Source organism: Oncorhynchus clarkii, chromosome 7 (assembly GCF_045791955.1).
Source record: "Oncorhynchus clarkii lewisi isolate Uvic-CL-2024 chromosome 7, UVic_Ocla_1.0, whole genome shotgun sequence".
In the NCBI taxonomy this organism is placed as follows: domain Eukaryota; kingdom Metazoa; phylum Chordata; class Actinopteri; order Salmoniformes; family Salmonidae; genus Oncorhynchus; species Oncorhynchus clarkii.
In genome coordinates this window covers 34,676,687-34,695,926 of record NC_092153.1, presented here as the reverse complement: position 1 = coordinate 34,695,926, position 19,240 = coordinate 34,676,687, and the positions used below count along the sequence as shown (strand labels likewise).

At 42.6% G+C, this 19,240-nt stretch overlaps 1 protein-coding gene across 8 annotated transcripts in view; it reads right to left on the bottom strand.

Annotated features, from left to right (window-relative positions):
* The window catches only part of LOC139413224 (rho GTPase-activating protein 15-like), a 56,808-nt gene that overhangs the window by 8,424 nt on the left and 29,144 nt on the right, over window positions 1–19,240 (bottom strand). For 5 of the 8 annotated variants that reach the window (XM_071160355.1, XM_071160353.1, XM_071160356.1 and 2 more), the window contains exons 6-20: window positions 18,887–18,946; window positions 18,544–18,666; window positions 18,271–18,360; window positions 9,616–9,675; window positions 8,253–8,387; window positions 7,173–7,274; window positions 6,866–6,927; window positions 6,669–6,756; window positions 6,238–6,333; window positions 5,629–5,727; window positions 5,403–5,520; window positions 5,133–5,252; window positions 1,376–1,474; window positions 656–733; window positions 442–495 (exon numbers count right to left, since the gene is read on the bottom strand). In XM_071160355.1, the coding sequence (XP_071016456.1) occupies window positions 442–495; window positions 656–733; window positions 1,376–1,474; window positions 5,133–5,252; window positions 5,403–5,520; window positions 5,629–5,727; window positions 6,238–6,333; window positions 6,669–6,756; window positions 6,866–6,927; window positions 7,173–7,274; window positions 8,253–8,387; window positions 9,616–9,675; window positions 18,271–18,360; window positions 18,544–18,666; window positions 18,887–18,946 (1,384 nt within the window). The remainder of the gene's footprint in view (window positions 1–441; window positions 496–655; window positions 734–1,375; window positions 1,475–5,132; window positions 5,253–5,402; window positions 5,521–5,628; window positions 5,728–6,237; window positions 6,334–6,668; window positions 6,757–6,865; window positions 6,928–7,172; window positions 7,275–8,252; window positions 8,388–9,615; window positions 9,676–18,270; window positions 18,361–18,543; window positions 18,667–18,886; window positions 18,947–19,240) is intronic. The other 3 variants (XM_071160358.1, XM_071160361.1, XM_071160359.1) reach the window with 1 other exon arrangement.

Genomic DNA, 19,240 nt, shown 5'->3' with positions numbered 1-19,240 from the left:
GAACAACGTTTCTCAAGCCATCCTCAGTTACATTTGTAAACCCAATATCTTGTGTAATTACAATAGTTTCTAATGTGAAATTAATGTTTAGAACCTAATACTGTAAACTACTGTCTAGACTCTAGAGGAGTATTGAGAAACATTGGTCAGGATTCAAGGCAGTGCAATAAAGGCTAGCTGGAGCAAAATGCAAGCTGCAGTAGTCTATTTTAGCCACTTGACGGCACCAGTGCACTGTGTAAAGAACACGGTAACTGATGCACCTTTCACTGATATTTTACTCAGCATGTCTGTGCAAAGACAACACAATATACAAACTTCCAGCAGCTGGAAAGCTTAGAGGCAGAGAAACATGTGTTTTTACATATATGCAGACATTGCACACATATGCATAGATTTGGCTCAAAGCTATGTGCTGCCAGACGAACGTCTGAGTTCTACCTTGTACCAACTCCGCAGGGAACATATAACGTCCATCAGTGGTCACTGCTCGCTCTGTAATCAACAGTTATTTAAAATATCCGTTATTTAAGCAACCTAGCAAAATCAACAGTTATTTAAGCAACCTAGAGTAAGTTGCTATGATCCCAGCCCATTTCCCTCCCTCCCTCCCTCCCTCCCTCCCTCCCTCCCTCACGCTGCCCCTCTCTCTCACCATGGTTAACTAGGAAGCGTAGTTTCTGTATTACAGCCAGGTTACCACTCACTCTGTAGATACCGTCCGTCTCCAGACCTGAAACACACAACAGAACATGTAATACTGGCAACAACACCTATACTACATTTAACCCTGGCAACAACACCCATGCTACATTTAACCCTGGAAACAACACCCATACTACATTTAACCCTGGCAACAACACCCATACTACATTTAACCCTGGCAACAACACCCGGGTACTACATTTTACACTGGCAACAAATTATAATAATGATAACAATAATAATAATTAGGTGGTTCATATTTCAATCGGAAATGTTTTTTTTTTGCATATTCATATTCCAACTTCCCCTTAGACACCTTCGGAGAGTGGGGTCACAGCCAGGGTCTGACATGATCAATGGTGACCAATAAGAAATTAGGGTTAAGTGCCTTGCTTGCTCAAGGGCATATCAACAGATTTTTCACCTTGTTGGCTTGGGAACTTGAACTAGCAACCGTTTTACTGGCCCAATGCTCTAACCTCTAGGTTACCCTGGAATCATCCATTTACGTACACAAACCTATCAAATCCTATAGGGCTGTGCTGTACGTCTCCTCTTCACGACCTCAGTGCAGAGCCTGACGAAGCGAGGCACTGTGTTGTTCTCTCTCTCACACACCATTTCCCTCCCTCCTCCCTCGACCTCCACCCCTCCTTCCTCCGTGCTATACCTCTCCTCTCCACGGCCTCAGTGCAGAGCCTGACGAAGCGAGGCACCGTGTTCTTCTCTCTCTCACACAGCATCTCCAGACAACAGCCAAACACCTGGTCTGTAAATAACAACAACACGGGCATTTAGAACACTGAAGATCATCTTCTCTACAGTGACTTTACAGTCAATACAGAAATTAGAGGTCATGAGATACACAGAGGAACCCACATCATATCACTTCCTCAAACCACACTGAATTTTTTTTGTATTTGGAAAGATCTCCAGTTCCATGGAATTGAAAGGCCACTACTTTCCAGGGGATTTAGCATTTAGAGTGAGATCATTGAGGGATAAATCATAACTTCCACTTAAGTCAAATTTTCACTTAGTCATATGTGGGAGACTAAGTTGAAATTCAACTTAAGTTGATATTACAGTGCCAATGCAGATGTTTTTATCTCAATATCAAATCATTCCTGGCTAACAATTAAGTACCTTGCGGTGATTGTGTTCAATGAAATTGTAAAAAATAAACAAAAATTGCTTCTTAGCAAAGAGTATTTTCTGAAGCAAGAATTTTGCTAAGACTGTCTGGGAGCAGTCAAGAGTTGGGACTGAAAAACTGAAAACAAGTTGTTATTAGCAGAGAGGTTTGGAACTCTCTTTCTTATTGGTCTATTCTAGGCAAATTTACCACCAGGTGATCTCACCAGTCAGGCCAAAATTCCATCGTACCAAAACAGGCTGAAATTTCAGGCAGTCTTTTCAAACAGTTCTTACACTAACAGGGTATTATCATGGTTTTCACAATTTCACAGTATTATAACAACCTCATAGTGTGGAATATATATCCTACTACCCCGGCTCTGACGCTCGTCGGATGTGGCAGAGCTTGAAAAGTATTACGGACTACAAAGGGAAACTTAGCCGCGAGCTGCCGAGTGACACGAGCCTACCAGACGAGCTAAATGCCTTTTATGCTCGCTTCGCATGAGAGCACCAGCTGTTCAGGACGTCTGTGTGATCACGCTCTCCGTAGATGATGTGAGCAAGACCTTAAAACAGGTCAACATTCACAAAGCCGCGAGGCCAGACGGATTACCAGGACTCAAAGCATCCGTGCACCAACTGGCAAGTGTCTTCATTGACATTTTCAACCTCTCCCTGACCGAGTCTGTCATACCTACATGTTTCAAACAGACCCCCATAGTCCTGTGCCTAAGAAAGCGAAGGTAACCTGCCTAAATGATTACCGTCAGTAGCCATGAAGTGCTTTGAAAGGCTGGTCATGGCTCATATCAACACCAACATTCCGGAAACCCTAGACCCACTCCATTTCGCATACCGCTCAAACAGATCCACAGATGATGCAATCTCAATCGCACTCCACACTGTCCTTTCCCACCTGGCCAAAAGGAACACCTATGTGAGAATGCTGTTCATTGACTACAGCTCAGCGTTCAACACCATAGTATCCACAAAGCTCATCACTAAGCTAAGGGCCCTGGGACTAAACACCTCCCTCTGCAACTAGATCCTGGACTTCCTGACGGGCCGCCCCCAGATGGTAAGGGTAGGCAACAACACATCTGCCATGCTGATCCTCAACACTGGGGCCCCTCAGGGGTGCGTGTTTAATCCCCTCCAGTAGTCTCTGTTCACCCACGACTTCGTGGTCATGGACTCCAACACCTTCATTAAGTTTGCTGACGACACAAGTGTTGAGGCCTGATCACCGACAATGACGAGACAGCCTATAGGGAGGAGTTCAGAGACCTGGCCGTGTGGTGCCAGGACAACAACCTCTCTCTTCTCTCTCAATGTGAGCAAGACAAAGAAGCTGATTTTGGACAATAGGAAAAGAAGGGCCGAATAGGCCCCCATTAACATCGACGTGGCTGAAGTGGAGCGGGTCGAGCATTTCAAGTTCTTTGGTGTCCACATCACTAATGAACTATTATGGTCCAAACACACCAAGACAGTTGTGAAGAGGGCACGACAACACTGAAAAGATATGGCATGGGTCCCCAGATCCTCAAAAAGTTTTACAGCCGCACCATCGAGAGCATCCTGACCGGTTGCATCACCGTCTGGTATGGCAACTGCTCAGCATCTGCCCTTAAGGCGCTACCGAGTGTAGTGCGTATGGCCCAGTACATCACAGGGACCATGGTTCCTGACATCCAGGACCTATGTACAAGGTGGTGTCAGAAGAAAGCCTTAAAATTGTCAAAAACTACAGTCACCCAAGTCATAGACTGTTATCTCTGCTACCGCACGGCAAGCGGTGCCGGAGCACCAGTCTCGGACCAAAAGACTCCTTAACAGCCTCTACCCCCAAGCCGTAAGACTGCTGAACAATTAATCAAATGGCCACCCAGACTATTTACATTAACCCCCGCCCTTTGTTTTTACACTTCAGCAACGTGCTGTTTACTATCTATGCATAGTCACTTTACAAATTACCTCGACTAACCTGTACTCCCCAAAATCAAAAATTTGGACTCATCAGACCAAAGGACACATTTCCACTGGTATAATGTCAATTTCTTGTGTTTCTTGACCCACGCAAGTCTCTTCTTATTATTGGTGTCCTTTAGTAGTGGTTTCTTTGCAGCAATTCGACTATGAAGGCCTGATTCACGCAGTGTCCTCTGAACAATTGATGTTGTGATGTGTCTGTTACTTGAACTCTGTGAAACAATTATTTGGGCTGCAATCTGAGGTGCAGTTAACTCTAATGAACTTATCCTTTGCAGCAGAGGTAACTCTGGGTCTTCCTTTCCTGTGGTGGTTCTCATGAGAGCCAGTTTGATCATAACACTTTATGGTTTTTGCGATTGCACTTGAAGAAACTTTCAAAGTTCTTTAAATGTTCCATATTGACTGACCTTTATGTCTTGAAGTAATGATGGACTGTCATTTCTTTTTGCTTTTTTGAGCTGTTCATGCCATAATATGGGCTTGGTCTTTCACCAATTAGGGCTATCTTCTGTATACCACCCCAACCTTGTCACAACACAACTGATTGGCTCAAATGCATTAAGAAATTCCACAAATTAAGTTAGGCACACCTGTTAATTGAAATACATTCGAGGTGACTACCTCATGAAGCTGGTTGAGAGAATGCCAAGAGTTTGCAAAGATGTCATCAAGGCAAAGGGTGGCTACTTTGAAGAATCTCAAACATAAAATATATTGATTTGTTTGACACTTTTTTGGTTACTACATGATTCCATATGTGTTATTTCATAGTTTTGATGTCTTCACTATTATTCTACAATGTAGAAAATAGTCAAAATAAAGGAAAACCCTTGAATGAGTAGGTGTCTAAACTTTTGACTGGTACTATATACACTGCCTAGGAAGTAGTGTTTGATTTGGGACTAACCCATGGTATTTGTCTGTCTGTGTGGTAGCTGAGGACGGTGACAGGTAATGAGTTCCTACTGCAGTCAGAGACAGATTCACTGATTAGAGAGTGGTTCAGCACCATATACAACACAGGAAATCAAATTTTTGACTGCACTGGGCATTTTAGGCTCGAACACAATACCGTTTGCCAGCCGAGCGGACTTAGCACCTCTGAACAGAGTGCTGGCTGTAATTTGCAAACCAAGCATGCTGAATGAACGGCAGATCAACATTCAGTGCGATGTGTGGTCGTTTTGGATTTACCCCTAAGTGATCTCATTCTCTAAGTGATCTCAGTCGGAGAGAGTGCAAGATAAAGAGAGCGAGAGAGAGAGAGAGAGAGAGAGAGACAGTGATCTTACCCTTGATGAGTCCTTTGTCCTGTAGGATCTGTAGCGGAGGTCTCTTCAGGATGAGTTTCTTCAGTCTGCTCCGAACGCGCTTCCTCTCTGTGTTCTCCAGGTTGGATGCAGAGCGAGGGACTGCAGCAGGAGGGAGGGAAAGAATGAGAGAAAGGGGAGAGAGGGAGAACAAGAGAAAGAGAGGGAGGGAGTGCACCACCAGAGGAAGCACATGGTCAGCCATAGCACAAGAACAGCACCCTTGGAGCAGTGGATGGAGGAGAGACTCACGTGATGCTTTACAACCCCCTCGACTGTCCTCCTCGTCTCCACTCTGGTCCAACATCTCCACACTGCCCGCCTTCCTCAGAGAGTACATTAGGACATTCTCCAGAGGATTCTCACGGTTCTACACAGCAGAGAAGAGAATTTCAACTGGTGCCAGATGTCTTTGGTTTTTGATCGTAAAAAAGGACCCCCCCGACACACACAAACACACACACAAAGTGAGACTCACCAGCCTGTCGATTACACTCTGGATGGTGTTGAACCACTCTCTAATCAGTGAATCTGTCTCTGACTGCAGTAGGAACTCATTCCCTGTCACCGTCCTCAGCTACCACACAGACAGACAAATACCATGGGTTAGTCCCAAATCAAACACTACTTCCTAGGCAGTGTAGTACTTCTTGTAGTGTATGCTACGGCTCCCAAAAATTGTATTTCCATTCAGTCAATTCGGGAAATGAATTTAAATTGCAGTGAGAACGAATGGTGATTTTCAATTCTTAAAGTTAAATTGAAGGCATATTGAATTGACTGAGTTGAAATTGAAATGGCTCTAACTCTGGCGCACACAGCTACAACACATACACAACTTCCTCTCAAGAGGAGGAAATAATGTTTTCTCACAGAAAAATTTCAGTAGGACTAAAATATCCACATTTGACTTCCCCAAAATACAGGCTGAAATAAAGTGTCTTAAAAATGTAATTTAAATTATATCCAAACATGAAAATGGTGGTTTGAGGGACATTGTGAAAGGTAGAGGAATGGGGATACGCTAGGAAAGTGACTCCCTCCCTTCCTACTCCCCTCCATCCCTCCCTCCTGGTGTGTATCTGACCTTGAAGACGTTCTTCTTGCTTGACAGATTGTTGGCCCACTGTAGCTGAGCTCCTCTTAGGTCTACACTGCTCTCTGGACAACTGTTCCCTGGTTTCTGGAGAGAAACACACACACAATCATTATTATGACTGATATACTTTTAATCTGGGAACCCAGAACCACAACTGGCCAGCTACTAATTTTTGTTGTCTCTGTTGGATGATTATGAAACTCCAGAAGCTATTTTGAATACATTTTCTTGGTACTAGAGTTATTAAATACACATTGCGGGGAGTTACTGCTTTCAATGTTGGGCCAACATGTTGTTACAAGGTTTTTCATAAGACAGTGACGGTATATCATGAGAGACTAATATATTGTTAACTGTAGTTATCATGTTATAAAACAGTTGTGGGTTTATGTGTTTCAATGTGGATAACACTGTCTTACCCAGCTGGAAGGGGTCTGAGATTTGGGATCCTTGAAGAAAACCAGACTATTCCCAACCAGAACCACCCAGGATGGATTCCAGTTTTTCCTGAAACATACACCAAGTCACATGGTCAGGAAAGACTCCTGGGATTGAGGAAAAACTCCATCTTATATGTAGTAATAACATCAATCCCTCCAAGATGAGCCTGTCTTACCTCAGCTTCCTGCCTCCCTCTGCTATCTTGGTCTTATTCAGCAGACCTGCCTTCTCCAGCTCCTGTGGATGGGCGAGATGGGGAGAGTTGATAGTGTTTTTGAGACATTAGAGTGATAGCTAACTAGTAGTGAGAACATTAGGGTCAGTGGAGACGTGGGAACATTGGGTGGGGGAGGAGGGTAAAGTGGGGCATGAGATAGTGGGGGCAGTAGCAGTGGGTGAGGCAGGTGGCGTTTGGAGACAGGGGACAACAGGGACAGTGGAAAAGAGACATGGAGGAGGAAGGTAGAAGGTGTGATTCTCACCGGTGTGGAGCCGTCGTTGCTGTCTGGAGAGCTGGCTGGAGAGGGAGGCTCCACCACCACACTGGTCACAGGATAGGAGTAGTCTCTGCACTGCTGACCCAGCTAGGAACAACACATACAGACTGTTTACATCTAGACAGATATAGTGTCTATGTGTGTATGCGTGTTTCTGCTTGCTTGTGTATATTAGTTTGAGTATGTGTGCACCACAGGAGGTTGGTGGCACCTTAATTGGGAAGGACGGGCTCGTGGTAATGGAGTGGAATAAGTGGAAGGGTATCAAATACATCAAACACATGATTTCCATATGTTTGATGCCATTCCATTTACTCCGTTCCAGCCATTATTATGAGGCCTCCTCCCCTCAGCAGCCTCCACTGGTGTGCACCCAGAGGCAACATGCCCATAGGGGGCACAGGGGCACATGCCCCCTTCAGATTTGTCCTGTAAAAAATACATAAATAATGTAATTTAAATGTGTTATTGTTGTTTCTCTGTTATACTACTAGCCACCTAGCAATTTTATGAAGTTGGCTTTAGCTAGCCCAGATAGGTTCCTTATCTCCCAACCTCATAACTAGCTACCAATAAGACATGAAAATCCATCAAGTTAAAGTAGCTAGCTTGTCTAACTATCATAACTTGCATGTCTGCTGGCAAGGTCGGTAGACTTTAAAAAACCAAGCAATAACTAAATGTACTGAATAAGACTCACATTACTTTCAATACCCACATTTTTTTATTACATAGAATTAAGCATAATGATAAAGGGTCTAGATTCCAGGAAAAAAGCCGTTTCAGGTTTGAAGTGCAAAATTCTCCTCTTTATGGACCAGGGGCATATCCCCCCTCCGGGCCAACCCAAAACCATCCACACATACTTAGTGGCCCCTCAGATTTTTGAGGTGCATGATGCCCCTCTGTGCGCCTGTGTTTTTCTGTTTATATGCTTATTCATGTGTGCATGTGTACGTGCATGTGTGCGTGTGGGTACTGCAGCTGTGTGTGTGTGTGTGTGTGTGCGCGCGCGTGCGTGTGTGTGTGTGTATTTTCCTGCCTCTGTGCGTGCCTGTACAGTACCTTGCCGTTTTCAGGCAGTATCATAGATCGTGAGTGGCTGAGCTGCTCTGTCTCATGACGCAGTAGGGCATCCTTGTCTCCTGTACTGAAGTCTGTTGTACTGATGGTGTCTGAGGATACTGCTCGCTGCATACTCTACAGGACACCAACACAGAGGGGAAGACAAGTTATTCACTCTGGGTGTGCGTATCAGACAAAAAAAAATGGAGACCTACAGTACTGGGTTAGGCACAGCATCAGCAAGAAAAGAAGACTCTCAAAACTGTCATACACTCCCAAGTGTACTGTGTGTATATTCATTGTATTTGATTTACAGACTATCTTTTGCTATCCAGAACCTGCTTAAAGCCATTTGATATGGACCCTTCTCATAGTAAATTTGGCAGCGGGTAGTTTAGCGGTTAAGAGTGTACCAACTAGGCGAAAAATCTGCCGAGGTGCCCTTGAGCAAGGCACTTAACCCTAACTGCTCCTGAAAGTCGGTCTGGAGAGAAGCGTCTGCTAAATGACTAAAATGTAAAATGTTTGGCAGAGTCTCACGCACGCGCACGCTCGCACGCACGCACGCACGCACGCACGCACACACACACACACACACACACACACACACACATACACACACACACACACACACACACACACACACACACACACACAGAGACTTTGTTTCTCTCCACTTCACATGGGCTGAGAGACAGGAGGCTGCTGCCACTGCCTATGACACACAAATCACAACCTTACGACATAAGCAGTGTCTGTCCCAAATGGCTCACTATTTTCTAAATAGTGCAATACTTTTGACCAGAACAACCGGATTATGCCATAGAGATTAAAAATAAATACCCATCTTGATGTGTGCCATCTTTCTATGATGAGTGGTTGAGGATTTGTTTTGGAGCCAGATCTGCTATATAAGGGTTCAGGCAAACAAGGCACCTGCCTCTATTCTCACTGTGAGGCAACATGTTGCAGTAACACGAGTGCAACATACCACCTGACATCACAAGATGACATTGTGTAACTGGATTCTTGATTGGTGTTATAAAGAGTATCTGAACACATAAGAATGCCTCAGACATTCTAAAGCCTGTTTGGCACCATGGCCCCATCTTAGCTTCAATTCCTGAACATCTGATCATTAGAATTGGAGAGGTCTTGTCACTCACTGCCTTTATGTGCCAGAAGGTACTGAGAGGATAACTAAGTAAGACTGCTTGCTTCAGATGGCCCCAATAGGGGAATTAGTTTGTTTACTGTAGGTAATGTTGTTTTACACATCAACTGTACTTTGAGTTCCTTGTTTGATGTCAGGAAGCTATTTCCCCTGTAATCATCTATACATTCCATTTAATTCAAATCTCACCTGTTCCAGCTCCCAGACACTGTCAGGCTTCTGGCCAGTGAAGAGGAAGTCTGGAGATAGCTGGATGATAAGAAGAAGAAGAAGTAGAAGAAGAAGAAGAAGAAAAACACTTTATTGATCTATTTCCTTATAGTCCATGTATCTTTTTCTTTCACTACACAGGCATATTAAAACCAACACTGGCCTATAATTGCCAACACATTAAGCAACACTTAAATGCATGAATACACACTTTTCTATCCAAACATGTCAGTTGACATGCCAGCACATCATATTTCACCACTCATCCTGATTATGAAAAACAGGATGCAGATTGAACAGTAAGCAGAGCTTGCAAGCATACACACACAACTCACGCCAACGACTGACAGTTGAAACTTTTCTAATGAATGGCATGAGTGCTCTCCGTACCTCACCACAGTTCAGTAATAGTGAAAGCACAGATAGCATGGTCACCGTTTAAACCTAACGATCTGTTGATATGTATGCTGTCATAAAACTGGGACATACACACACACATGCAGGTATAGTCATAATGGTCAGTTATCTACCAACCGCGAAGATGACAGCACTAACATGAGCCTATATGCTAACTGATGACACATAACAGTAGTGCTGTCTTTCCAATCTCACACACAAATGTAGGGGGAGTTACGACTCTTAACTTACAGACACTGTTATTCAGCTTGGAGACCTCGATCAGATGAAAGTCCAGATTAAAACAAAACTGATATGAAGTGTTCCCTTGTTAATCCATTTGAGAGTTAGTCCCCCCCACTGTCAGTTGGTTGTAGTAGCTTTCTGATACACACTTTTTTTTTTTATCTCGAACAAAGTAAATGCAACCCCAAACCACTTCTGCCCATATGTCCTTCTCTCACTCACCAAACTTCCCCTTTCTATAAGGAAGCTAACACTATCAGCATCTACAATCGCTCTCACTCTGCACAACCAGGAAGCCATGTGCCAGACTAAGAGAGAGACATTATCATATCAAAAATATAACACTAACAGTTACAACAGCACAGAGAGTTATTTTAGCTCCTGGAATTGTGTTCCTTGAATGCTCTTATCTTTATAGTTACCATGGTGACACTAGCAATATAGGTCAGTTGGGGTTGAAGTTAAATGAGGCCCAGACACAACTTTACAATACTCTGTGGTTATTCCTTTAAGTACAGTGTAACAACTATTGTAATTGCTCATTGTTACACTGTACAAAACCCTACAGATTGTTACACTGTACAACCCCTACAAAAGAGTGATCTTAACCTGATCACTCTTTTGTCGCAGAGAATTTTCCTGCTTCATCAGGAAATTAAAATGAGCCTCATGAGTCCCTGAAAAATATCAGTTATCTTTCTCTCCATTCGGGAGGAATCGAGTCACTGGCATCAAGGCACGCTATCAAAATAATCAACAACCGTTGTTTTTTAAACAGTTGAAGTCGAAAGTTTACATACACCTTAGCCAAATACATTTATACAAAGTTTTTCACAATTCCTGACATTTAATCAGAGTAAAAATTCCCTGTTTTAGGTCAGTTAGGATCACCACTTAATTTTAAGAATGTGAAATGTCAGAATAATAGCAGAGAGAATGATTTATTTCAGCTTTTATTTCTTTCATCACATTCACAGTGGGTCAGAAGTTTACATACACTCAATTAGTATTTGGAAGCATTGCCTTTAAATAGTTTGACTTGGGTCAAACATTTTGGGTAGCCTTCCACAAGCTTCCCACAATAAATTGGGTGAATTTTGGTCCATTCCTCCTGACAGAGCTGGTGTAACTGAGTCAGGTTTGTAGGCCTCCTTGTGCGCACACGCTTTTTCAGTTCTGCCGACACATTTGAGGTCAGGGCTTTGTGATGGCCACTACAATACCTTGACTTTATTGTCCTTAAGCCATTTTGTCACAACTTTGGAAGTATGCTTGGAGTCATTGCCCATTTGGAAGACCCATTTGCGACAAAGCTTTAACATCCTGACAGATGTCTGAAGATGTTGCTTCAATATATCCACATAATTTTCCCACCTCATGATGCCATCAATGTTGTGAAGTGTACCAGTCCCTCCTGCAGCAAAGCACCCCCACAGCATGATGATGCCAACCCCATGCTTCACGGTTGGGATGGTGTTCTTCGGCTTGCAAGCCTCCCCCGTTTTTAACGATGGTCATCATGGCCAAATAGTTCTATTTTTGTTTCATCAGACCAGAGGACATTTCTCCAAAAAGTACGATCTTTGTCCCCATGTGCAGTTGCAAACCGTAGTCTGGCTTTTTTATGGCGGTTTTGGAGCAGTGGCTTCTCCCTTGCTGAGCGGCCTTTCAGGTTATGTTGATATAGGACTCGTTTTACTGTGGATATAGATACTTTTATACCTGTTTCCTCCAACATCTTCACAAGGTCCTTTGCTGTTGTTCTAGGATTGATTTGCACATTTTGCACCAAAGTACGTTCATCTCTAGGAGACAGAACGCATCTCTTTCCTGAGCAGTTTAATGGCTGCATGGTCCCATGGTGTTTATACTTGCGTACTGTTGATTTACAGATGAACGTGGTACCTTCAGGAGTTTGGAAATTGCTCCCAAGGATGAACCAGACTTGTGGAAGTCTACAATTTTTTTTCTGAGGTCTTGGCTGTTTTCTTTTCCTTTCCCGTGATGTCAAGCAAAGAGGCACTGAGTTTACATCCACAGGTACACCTCCAATTGACTGAAATTATGTCAATTAGCCTATCAGAAGCTTCTAAAGCCATTACATAATTGTCTGGAATTATCCAAGCTGTTTAAAGGCACAGTCAACTTAGTGTATGTAAACTTCTGACCCACTGGAATTGTGATACCGTGAATTATAAGTTAAATAATCTGTCTGTAAACAATCGTTTGTAAAATGACTTGTGTCGTGCACAAAGTAGATGTCCTAACCGACTTGCCAAAACTATAGTTTGTTAACAAGACATTTGTGGAGTGGTTGAAAAACGAGTTTTAATGACTCCAACCCAAGTGTATGTAAACCTCTGACTTCAACTGTAGCTTAATAACATAAGATAGATATTGGTCTCCACTAGGGCTCCGACAATGTCAAGTGTATGCTTAGGTCAAAATTTAGTTCAATGGTGGCCTGGGGTGGTTAACAGTTCGGGCTGCTGCCTTCAGCGCACATAAAGGCCTACCTTGTTGGCATACGTTTGATTCCGGGCCACGCCTTTCTGGTACAAGTATCTAAATGCCCCTGATTGACGAGATGTATTTACACATTTCAAACATGGACAGTTCAGGTATATTTTGATGAGAAATGACCATACCAGAAACTTTTGGATAATGTAAAATAATAAAAAATAGGCTACACCAACATCACTTTCCATTCATACAAATTGTTGGGTAAATTGGCACAGTAGATTTGCCGTGGTAAACGATTAGGTACTTTATTTCTATATTAGGCTATGGAATGCTTGTCAAATAGATAAATCACCCTTAGTCTGTTCAAAAAGGACTAAGTTGTTCCGGTTAGAGGTGACCAATAATGGTTGTTATTAAGATTAGCTGTGCAGGTACATTTTGCGTGTATTGCGATAATCTAATGCCATCGATGGTTGCAATAGGCCCCTTGTTATTTTATTATATTACAATACATTCTGTAGGCTACCAGTTAGCCTATCCTACTGTATCTAGGGAGTTTTCCTAGCCACCATGCTTCTACATCTGCATTGCTTGCTGTTTGGGGTTTTAGGCTGGGTTTCTGTATAGCACTTTGTGACATCGGCTGATGTAAAAAGGACTTTATAAATACATTTTATTGATTGATCCATTGTCACATAATGAAAGGTGTGAAAACCAATAATAGCCTACTGTTTGTGTTTTCCTGGCTGAGTTGATGAGCTGGTTCGTGCCATCAGTTGATTGACAGATGTATGCCTACTGTAGAACGATACATTTTTCCTCCAGTGTGGATGCTCGTCCACGTTTTACAGCTATGTATAATTTGTCAATATAGTTTTGGTCTTTGGTATGGATTGAAAGCCTGTATTGTGCGGCTTTAATATTTCATTTCATAAAGCTGACAGGATGTTTATGCATTTGAGCCTATCCAAAGACGATTTCGTTGGGCTGAGACACTTTTCTTTGATGTAAAAATTACAAGACTATTGTTACAACCTGATCTGTTTCACCTGTCTTGTGCTTGTCCACACCCCCCACCAGGTGTCTCCCATTTGTTCCCGTTATTCCCTGTGTATTTATAACGGTGTCGTCTGTCTGTCTGTCTGTCTGTCTGTCTGTCTGCCTGCCTGCCTGCCTGCCTGCCTGCCTGCCTGCCTGCCTGCCTGCCTGCCTGCCTGCCTGCCTGCCTGCCTGCCTGCCTGCCTGCCTGCTTAAGCCTTATACGTTATAAAATACAAACTAACAACTTAGGCAATATCGCAAATTAGTGACTGTCATATGTTCCTCTGAATCATGGCCATGTCAACTTTTTAATATTTCTTTAAATATATATATATATATATATATATATTAATTGTGTGTGTCAATTTCGGTCAGCCCACCCAACTAAAAAATGGTCCAGCCCATTTGGCATTTGCCTGAATTGCTAGATGGCCAATGCGCCCTTACATAAAGTTGAATGTAGGTAAGGTGTGCATTGTATACACCCCTTCCAGCTGCTCCCTAGTGGTGATTCTAAATATTTGTTTGGATATTCAAATCTATAAAAAAAAATGTATCAGTCGTTTTATTATGTATTCAATGCAAGCAATAGGCAGAATGAATTAATGGTGGCCTCAGTGCCTGTGTGTTCCAGCGGTTACAGCTAGTGGAGTAGGCAAAGGTTTGAATCCGGCCCACTGCCCTTTGACTAACCCTTCCCTATCTTGCCTGTTTTTCCAACACTTTTCTATCTCTTCAATAAAAGCGAAACAATTACGAAAGGACTGCCCTAAATCCTTAAAAAATACTTTAAAGAAATAATAAATCATTGGACAAATAACAATTAGATTGTTAGCACACGTCCAACATAACATAAGTAATACAAGGTAGGCTAAATTGATTAAAAGAACATGCACAGACCTGAAAGTCGCCAGGAAGCCTTGCGGTTAGAGAGTTGGCGCCAGCAACCGAAAGGTCTCTGGTTTGAATACCCAATCCGACATGGTGAACAATCTGTCTATGTGCCCTTGAGCAAGGCACTTAAACCTAATTTGCTCCAGGGCTGCCGTACTTTGATGGCTGACCTGTAAAACAACACATTTCACTGCACCTATCTGGGACTGCCCATTTTTTTTAAATGTACAACTAAATCAAGTCAATCGGGGGGATTTAGTTATTTTTGCCAGAAGGGCATGGGCCGGAATCAAACCCACACTGACATGATAGGCCTATATGTGCATGCTGAAGGCAGCTGTTCTAATTGCTAGACCACCCCAGGCCTCAATTGAACTAACCTTAGGATCGCTAGAAACCTTAAGATGTCCTCTGATGGCCCTCATCAGCTCAGCCAGGGAAACACAAACTGTAGACTATTATGGGGTTTCACACCTTTCATTATGTGACGATGGATAGAGTAAAACGGGTAGCCTAAAGAATATGGACAAGTATGGCCCTACTGGTCCAAATGACTTGACTGCCCCCGCATGCAGAGAAAGAGAACTGCGGGTGTTCGATGAAAGTATAAATCACAAATCACAAGGCTCTATTGAATTCTCTGATGTGCAGGATCATATTCCGCAAAAAAAAAAAGACTCATCAAATGAAGATCGGACATCTGTATAATAAGTGCCTTTTGGGTCAGAACTTGTTTCTGGATGGGGCCAAAGTGTTACCAAGACAACTTGTGGAGTCTTGGTGCCATGTCTATCCATACAGCTCTGCTTGAGTGTTTAAGGCCTGCGAGACTCTCACTGTCTGCATTACATTATTAAGTAAATAAAGAAGTACATGGTGAAACTAGGAGGATGTACAGTAGACTAGTTAATAATCCCTTTTTTAATTTTTTTATTTAGTCTCTCTAACACTAATCTGGAACATGAGGTGTTATTCTGGCTCTGAGCCCTAGATGGGCCTACATTCAAAAATGGTCAGAGTAGGAGTGCTGATCTAGGATGTTTTTCATTATGATCTAAAAAGGAAAAACTGATCCTAGATCAGCACCCCTATTCTGTTACTCTGCTTCTGAGCAATGCTGTCTGGGACGAGACGGCCTACACTGGCGACCAGGAAGTATGGTAGAGTGATTTTCATAGAAATAGAATAACAAGTGACATCATATCTTTCAACTACCTCGACTAACCGGTGCCCCAGCACATTGACTCTGTACAGGTACCCCTTGTACATAGTCTCGCTATTGTTATTTTACTGCTGCTCTTTAATTATTTGTTACTTTTTTTTTTTTTTTTTGACTTATCCATTTTTTACTCAACACTTATTTTGTCTTAAAACGGCATTGTTGGTTAAGGGCTTGTAAGTAAGCATTTCACTGTAAGGTGAAAAGTGACAAATGTGACAAATACAATTTGATTTGATTCACCTGGTCAGCCAATGTCATGGGAAGAGCAGGTGCTCTTAATGTTCTGTATACTCGGTGTATGTCTAGGTAATGATACTGTAGTAGGGTTGAGTGACACTAACTTAGCCAGCTGTACATCTGTATATGGAGATACTTATCTGTGTAATGATTCTGTGATAACGAAATCTTGTGTGTGTAGCTAGAATACTCTAGCAGGAAATAGGGTAGAGTGGCGTTAAGCCAGTCGAAAGTACATCTCTGTGTATTGATACTGTGATGCTCTGATTCTGTGATGATAACATAGCTACAGTGCATTGCGAAAGTATTCGGCCCCCTTGAACTTTGCGACCTTTTGCCACATTTCAGGCTTCAAACATAAAGATATAAAACGGTATTTTTTTTGTGAAGAATCAACAACAAGTGGGACACAATCATGAAGTGGAACGACATTTATTGGATATTTCAAACTTTTTTAACAAATCAAAAACTGAAAAATTGGGCGTGCAAAATTATTCAGCCCCCTTAAGTTAATACTTTGTAGCGCCACCTTTTGCTGCGATTACAGCTGTAAGTCGCTTGGGGTATGTTTCTATCAGTTTTGCACATCGAGAGACTGACATTTTTTCCCATTCCTCCTTGCAAAACAGCTCGAGCTCAGTGAGGTTGGATGGAGAGCATTTGTGAACAGCAGTTTTCAGTTCTTTCCACAGATTCTCGATTGGATTCAGGTCTGGACTTTGACTTGGCCATTCTAACACCTGGATATGTTTATTTTTGAACCATTCCATTGTAGATTTTGCTTTATGTTTTGGATCATTGTCTTGTTGGAAGACAAATCTCCGTCCCAGTCTCAGGTCTTTTGCAGACTCCATCAGGTTTTCTTCCAGAATGGTCCTGTATTTGGCTCCATCCATCTTCCCATCAATTTTAACCATCTTTCCTGTCCCTGCTGAAGAAAAGCAGGCCCAAACCATGATGCTGCCACCACCATGTTTGACACTGGGGATGGTGTGTTCAGGGTGATGAGCTGTGTTGCTTTTACGCCAAACATAACGTCTTGCATTGTTGCCAAAAAGTTCAGTTTTGGTTTCATCTGCACCTTCAGCACCTTCTTCCACATGTTTGGTGTGTCTCCCAGGTGGCTTGTGGCAAACTTTAAACAACACTTTTTATGGATATCTTTAAGAAATGGCTTTCTTCTTGCCACTCTTCCATAAAGGCCAGATTTGTGCAATATACGACTGATTGTTGTCCTATGGACAGAGTCTCCCACCTCAGCTGTAGATCTCTGCAGTTCATCCAGAGTGATCATGGGCCTCTTGGCTGCATCTCTGATCAGTCTTCTCCTTGTATGAGCTGAAAGTTTAGAGGGACGGCCAGGTCTTGGTAGATTTGCAGTGGTCTGATACTCCTTCCATTTCAATATTATCGCTTGCACAGTGCTCCTTGGGATGTTTAAAGCTTGGGAAATATTTTTGTATCCAAATCCGGCTTTAAACTTCTTCACAACAGTATCTCGGACCTGCCTGGTGTGTTCCTTGTTCTTCATGATGCTCTCTGCGCTTTTAACGGACCTCTGAGACTATCACAGTGCAGGTGCATTTATACAGAGACTTGATTACACACAGGTGGATTGTATTTATCATCATTAGTCATTTAGGTCAACATTGGATCATTCAGAGATCCTCACTGAACTTCTGGAGAGAGTTTGCTGCACTGAAAGTAAAGGGGCTGAATAATTTTGCACGCCCAATTTTTCAGTTTTTGATTTGTTAAAAAAGTTTGAAATACCCAATAAATGTCGTTCCACTTCATGATTGTGTCCCACTTGTTGTTGATTCTTCACAAAAAAATACAGTTTTATATCTTTATGTTTGAAGCCTGAAATGTGGCAAAAGGTCGCAAAGTTCAAGGGGGCCGAACACTTTCGCAATGCACTGTATGTGACAAGATAACACACCCTCAGGGATACAGTACACCACTTCTCCTCTGAAGCCTCTGGGTGTCTTCAGGCATACTGCTATAGGCCACAAGAAATCAAATGAAGACCATTACCCTGTGCATGCCATACATGCGGTTGAAATTGCAACCATTTGTATAGACATTAGGACAGATACCGTGTGACAGGAAACAGAGCCTGTAGGTGGGCCTACCCTGTGCATGTTGCCATTTCCTGTGCCTGGGATGGGTAATGACAGGTTGTTGGTGTCCTGTGGAAATGTCTGTGGCTGCATCGGACTAGCCTATAGCAGGGAAGAGAGTATAGGTGTTAGTTTCAATGTACATCTGTCCCACCATTTTTAATTGCTAGCAATACTAACATCAGTGTTGAAAGATAGACTCTATTGTCAAAAAAATAATACTGTTTAACAATAAGTGGGCAGTTCTCATTAACATAAGACCCTACTTTCTATTATGTCTGTTACCCAGCTGGGAGTCCGTTCGCGGGCTCTGCGGGGGGGTTTCCAAGACCTCTCCTTGGTAACGGTGTTTGCATAGAAACATCGCCCTGTGCTGGGGTCCGAGTACTGCTCCCATAGGTCCAGCACCTGCAGAGCCACAATGGAAATAAGTGTATTACTTTTTTGTGTCATCCTCTATGATATAATGTATGCACGTGTGTTGGCTATGTGATTTTAAAAAAAATGGTTTGAAAGGAACTCTCACTCAAACCTAAAAACATATTAGTAAGCCTATTTTAGGTTAAAAAAACATTACGTTTTTTGCCTCCATCAGAATCAAATGGTGAAATAAACAAACAAAATTCACCTGTAGTGGTCGCTGACCGGGGGCAGGACTGGGGGGTTCTGCTTGGCTCCTCCTCTTTACCTGATGTAGGGCAGAGTAGAGAGGAGAACCCGTCCACATCAACATGAAAACGTGGCTTATAGAAAACCTTAAGGTCACCAATATCTACTAACTCCAGTGAATGGGTACATAATGTAATGTAGGATATAGGAAGCCATATATTGCACTGAAATAGATTGAAAAGTAAAGAACATCATATAGAAAATCATCTTTCCATGAAAGCTATAGTGATGATGCTATAGTGATGAAGCTATAGTGATGATGAGGCTATAGTGATGATGAAGCTTTAGTGATGATGAGGCTAGGCTACCTGGG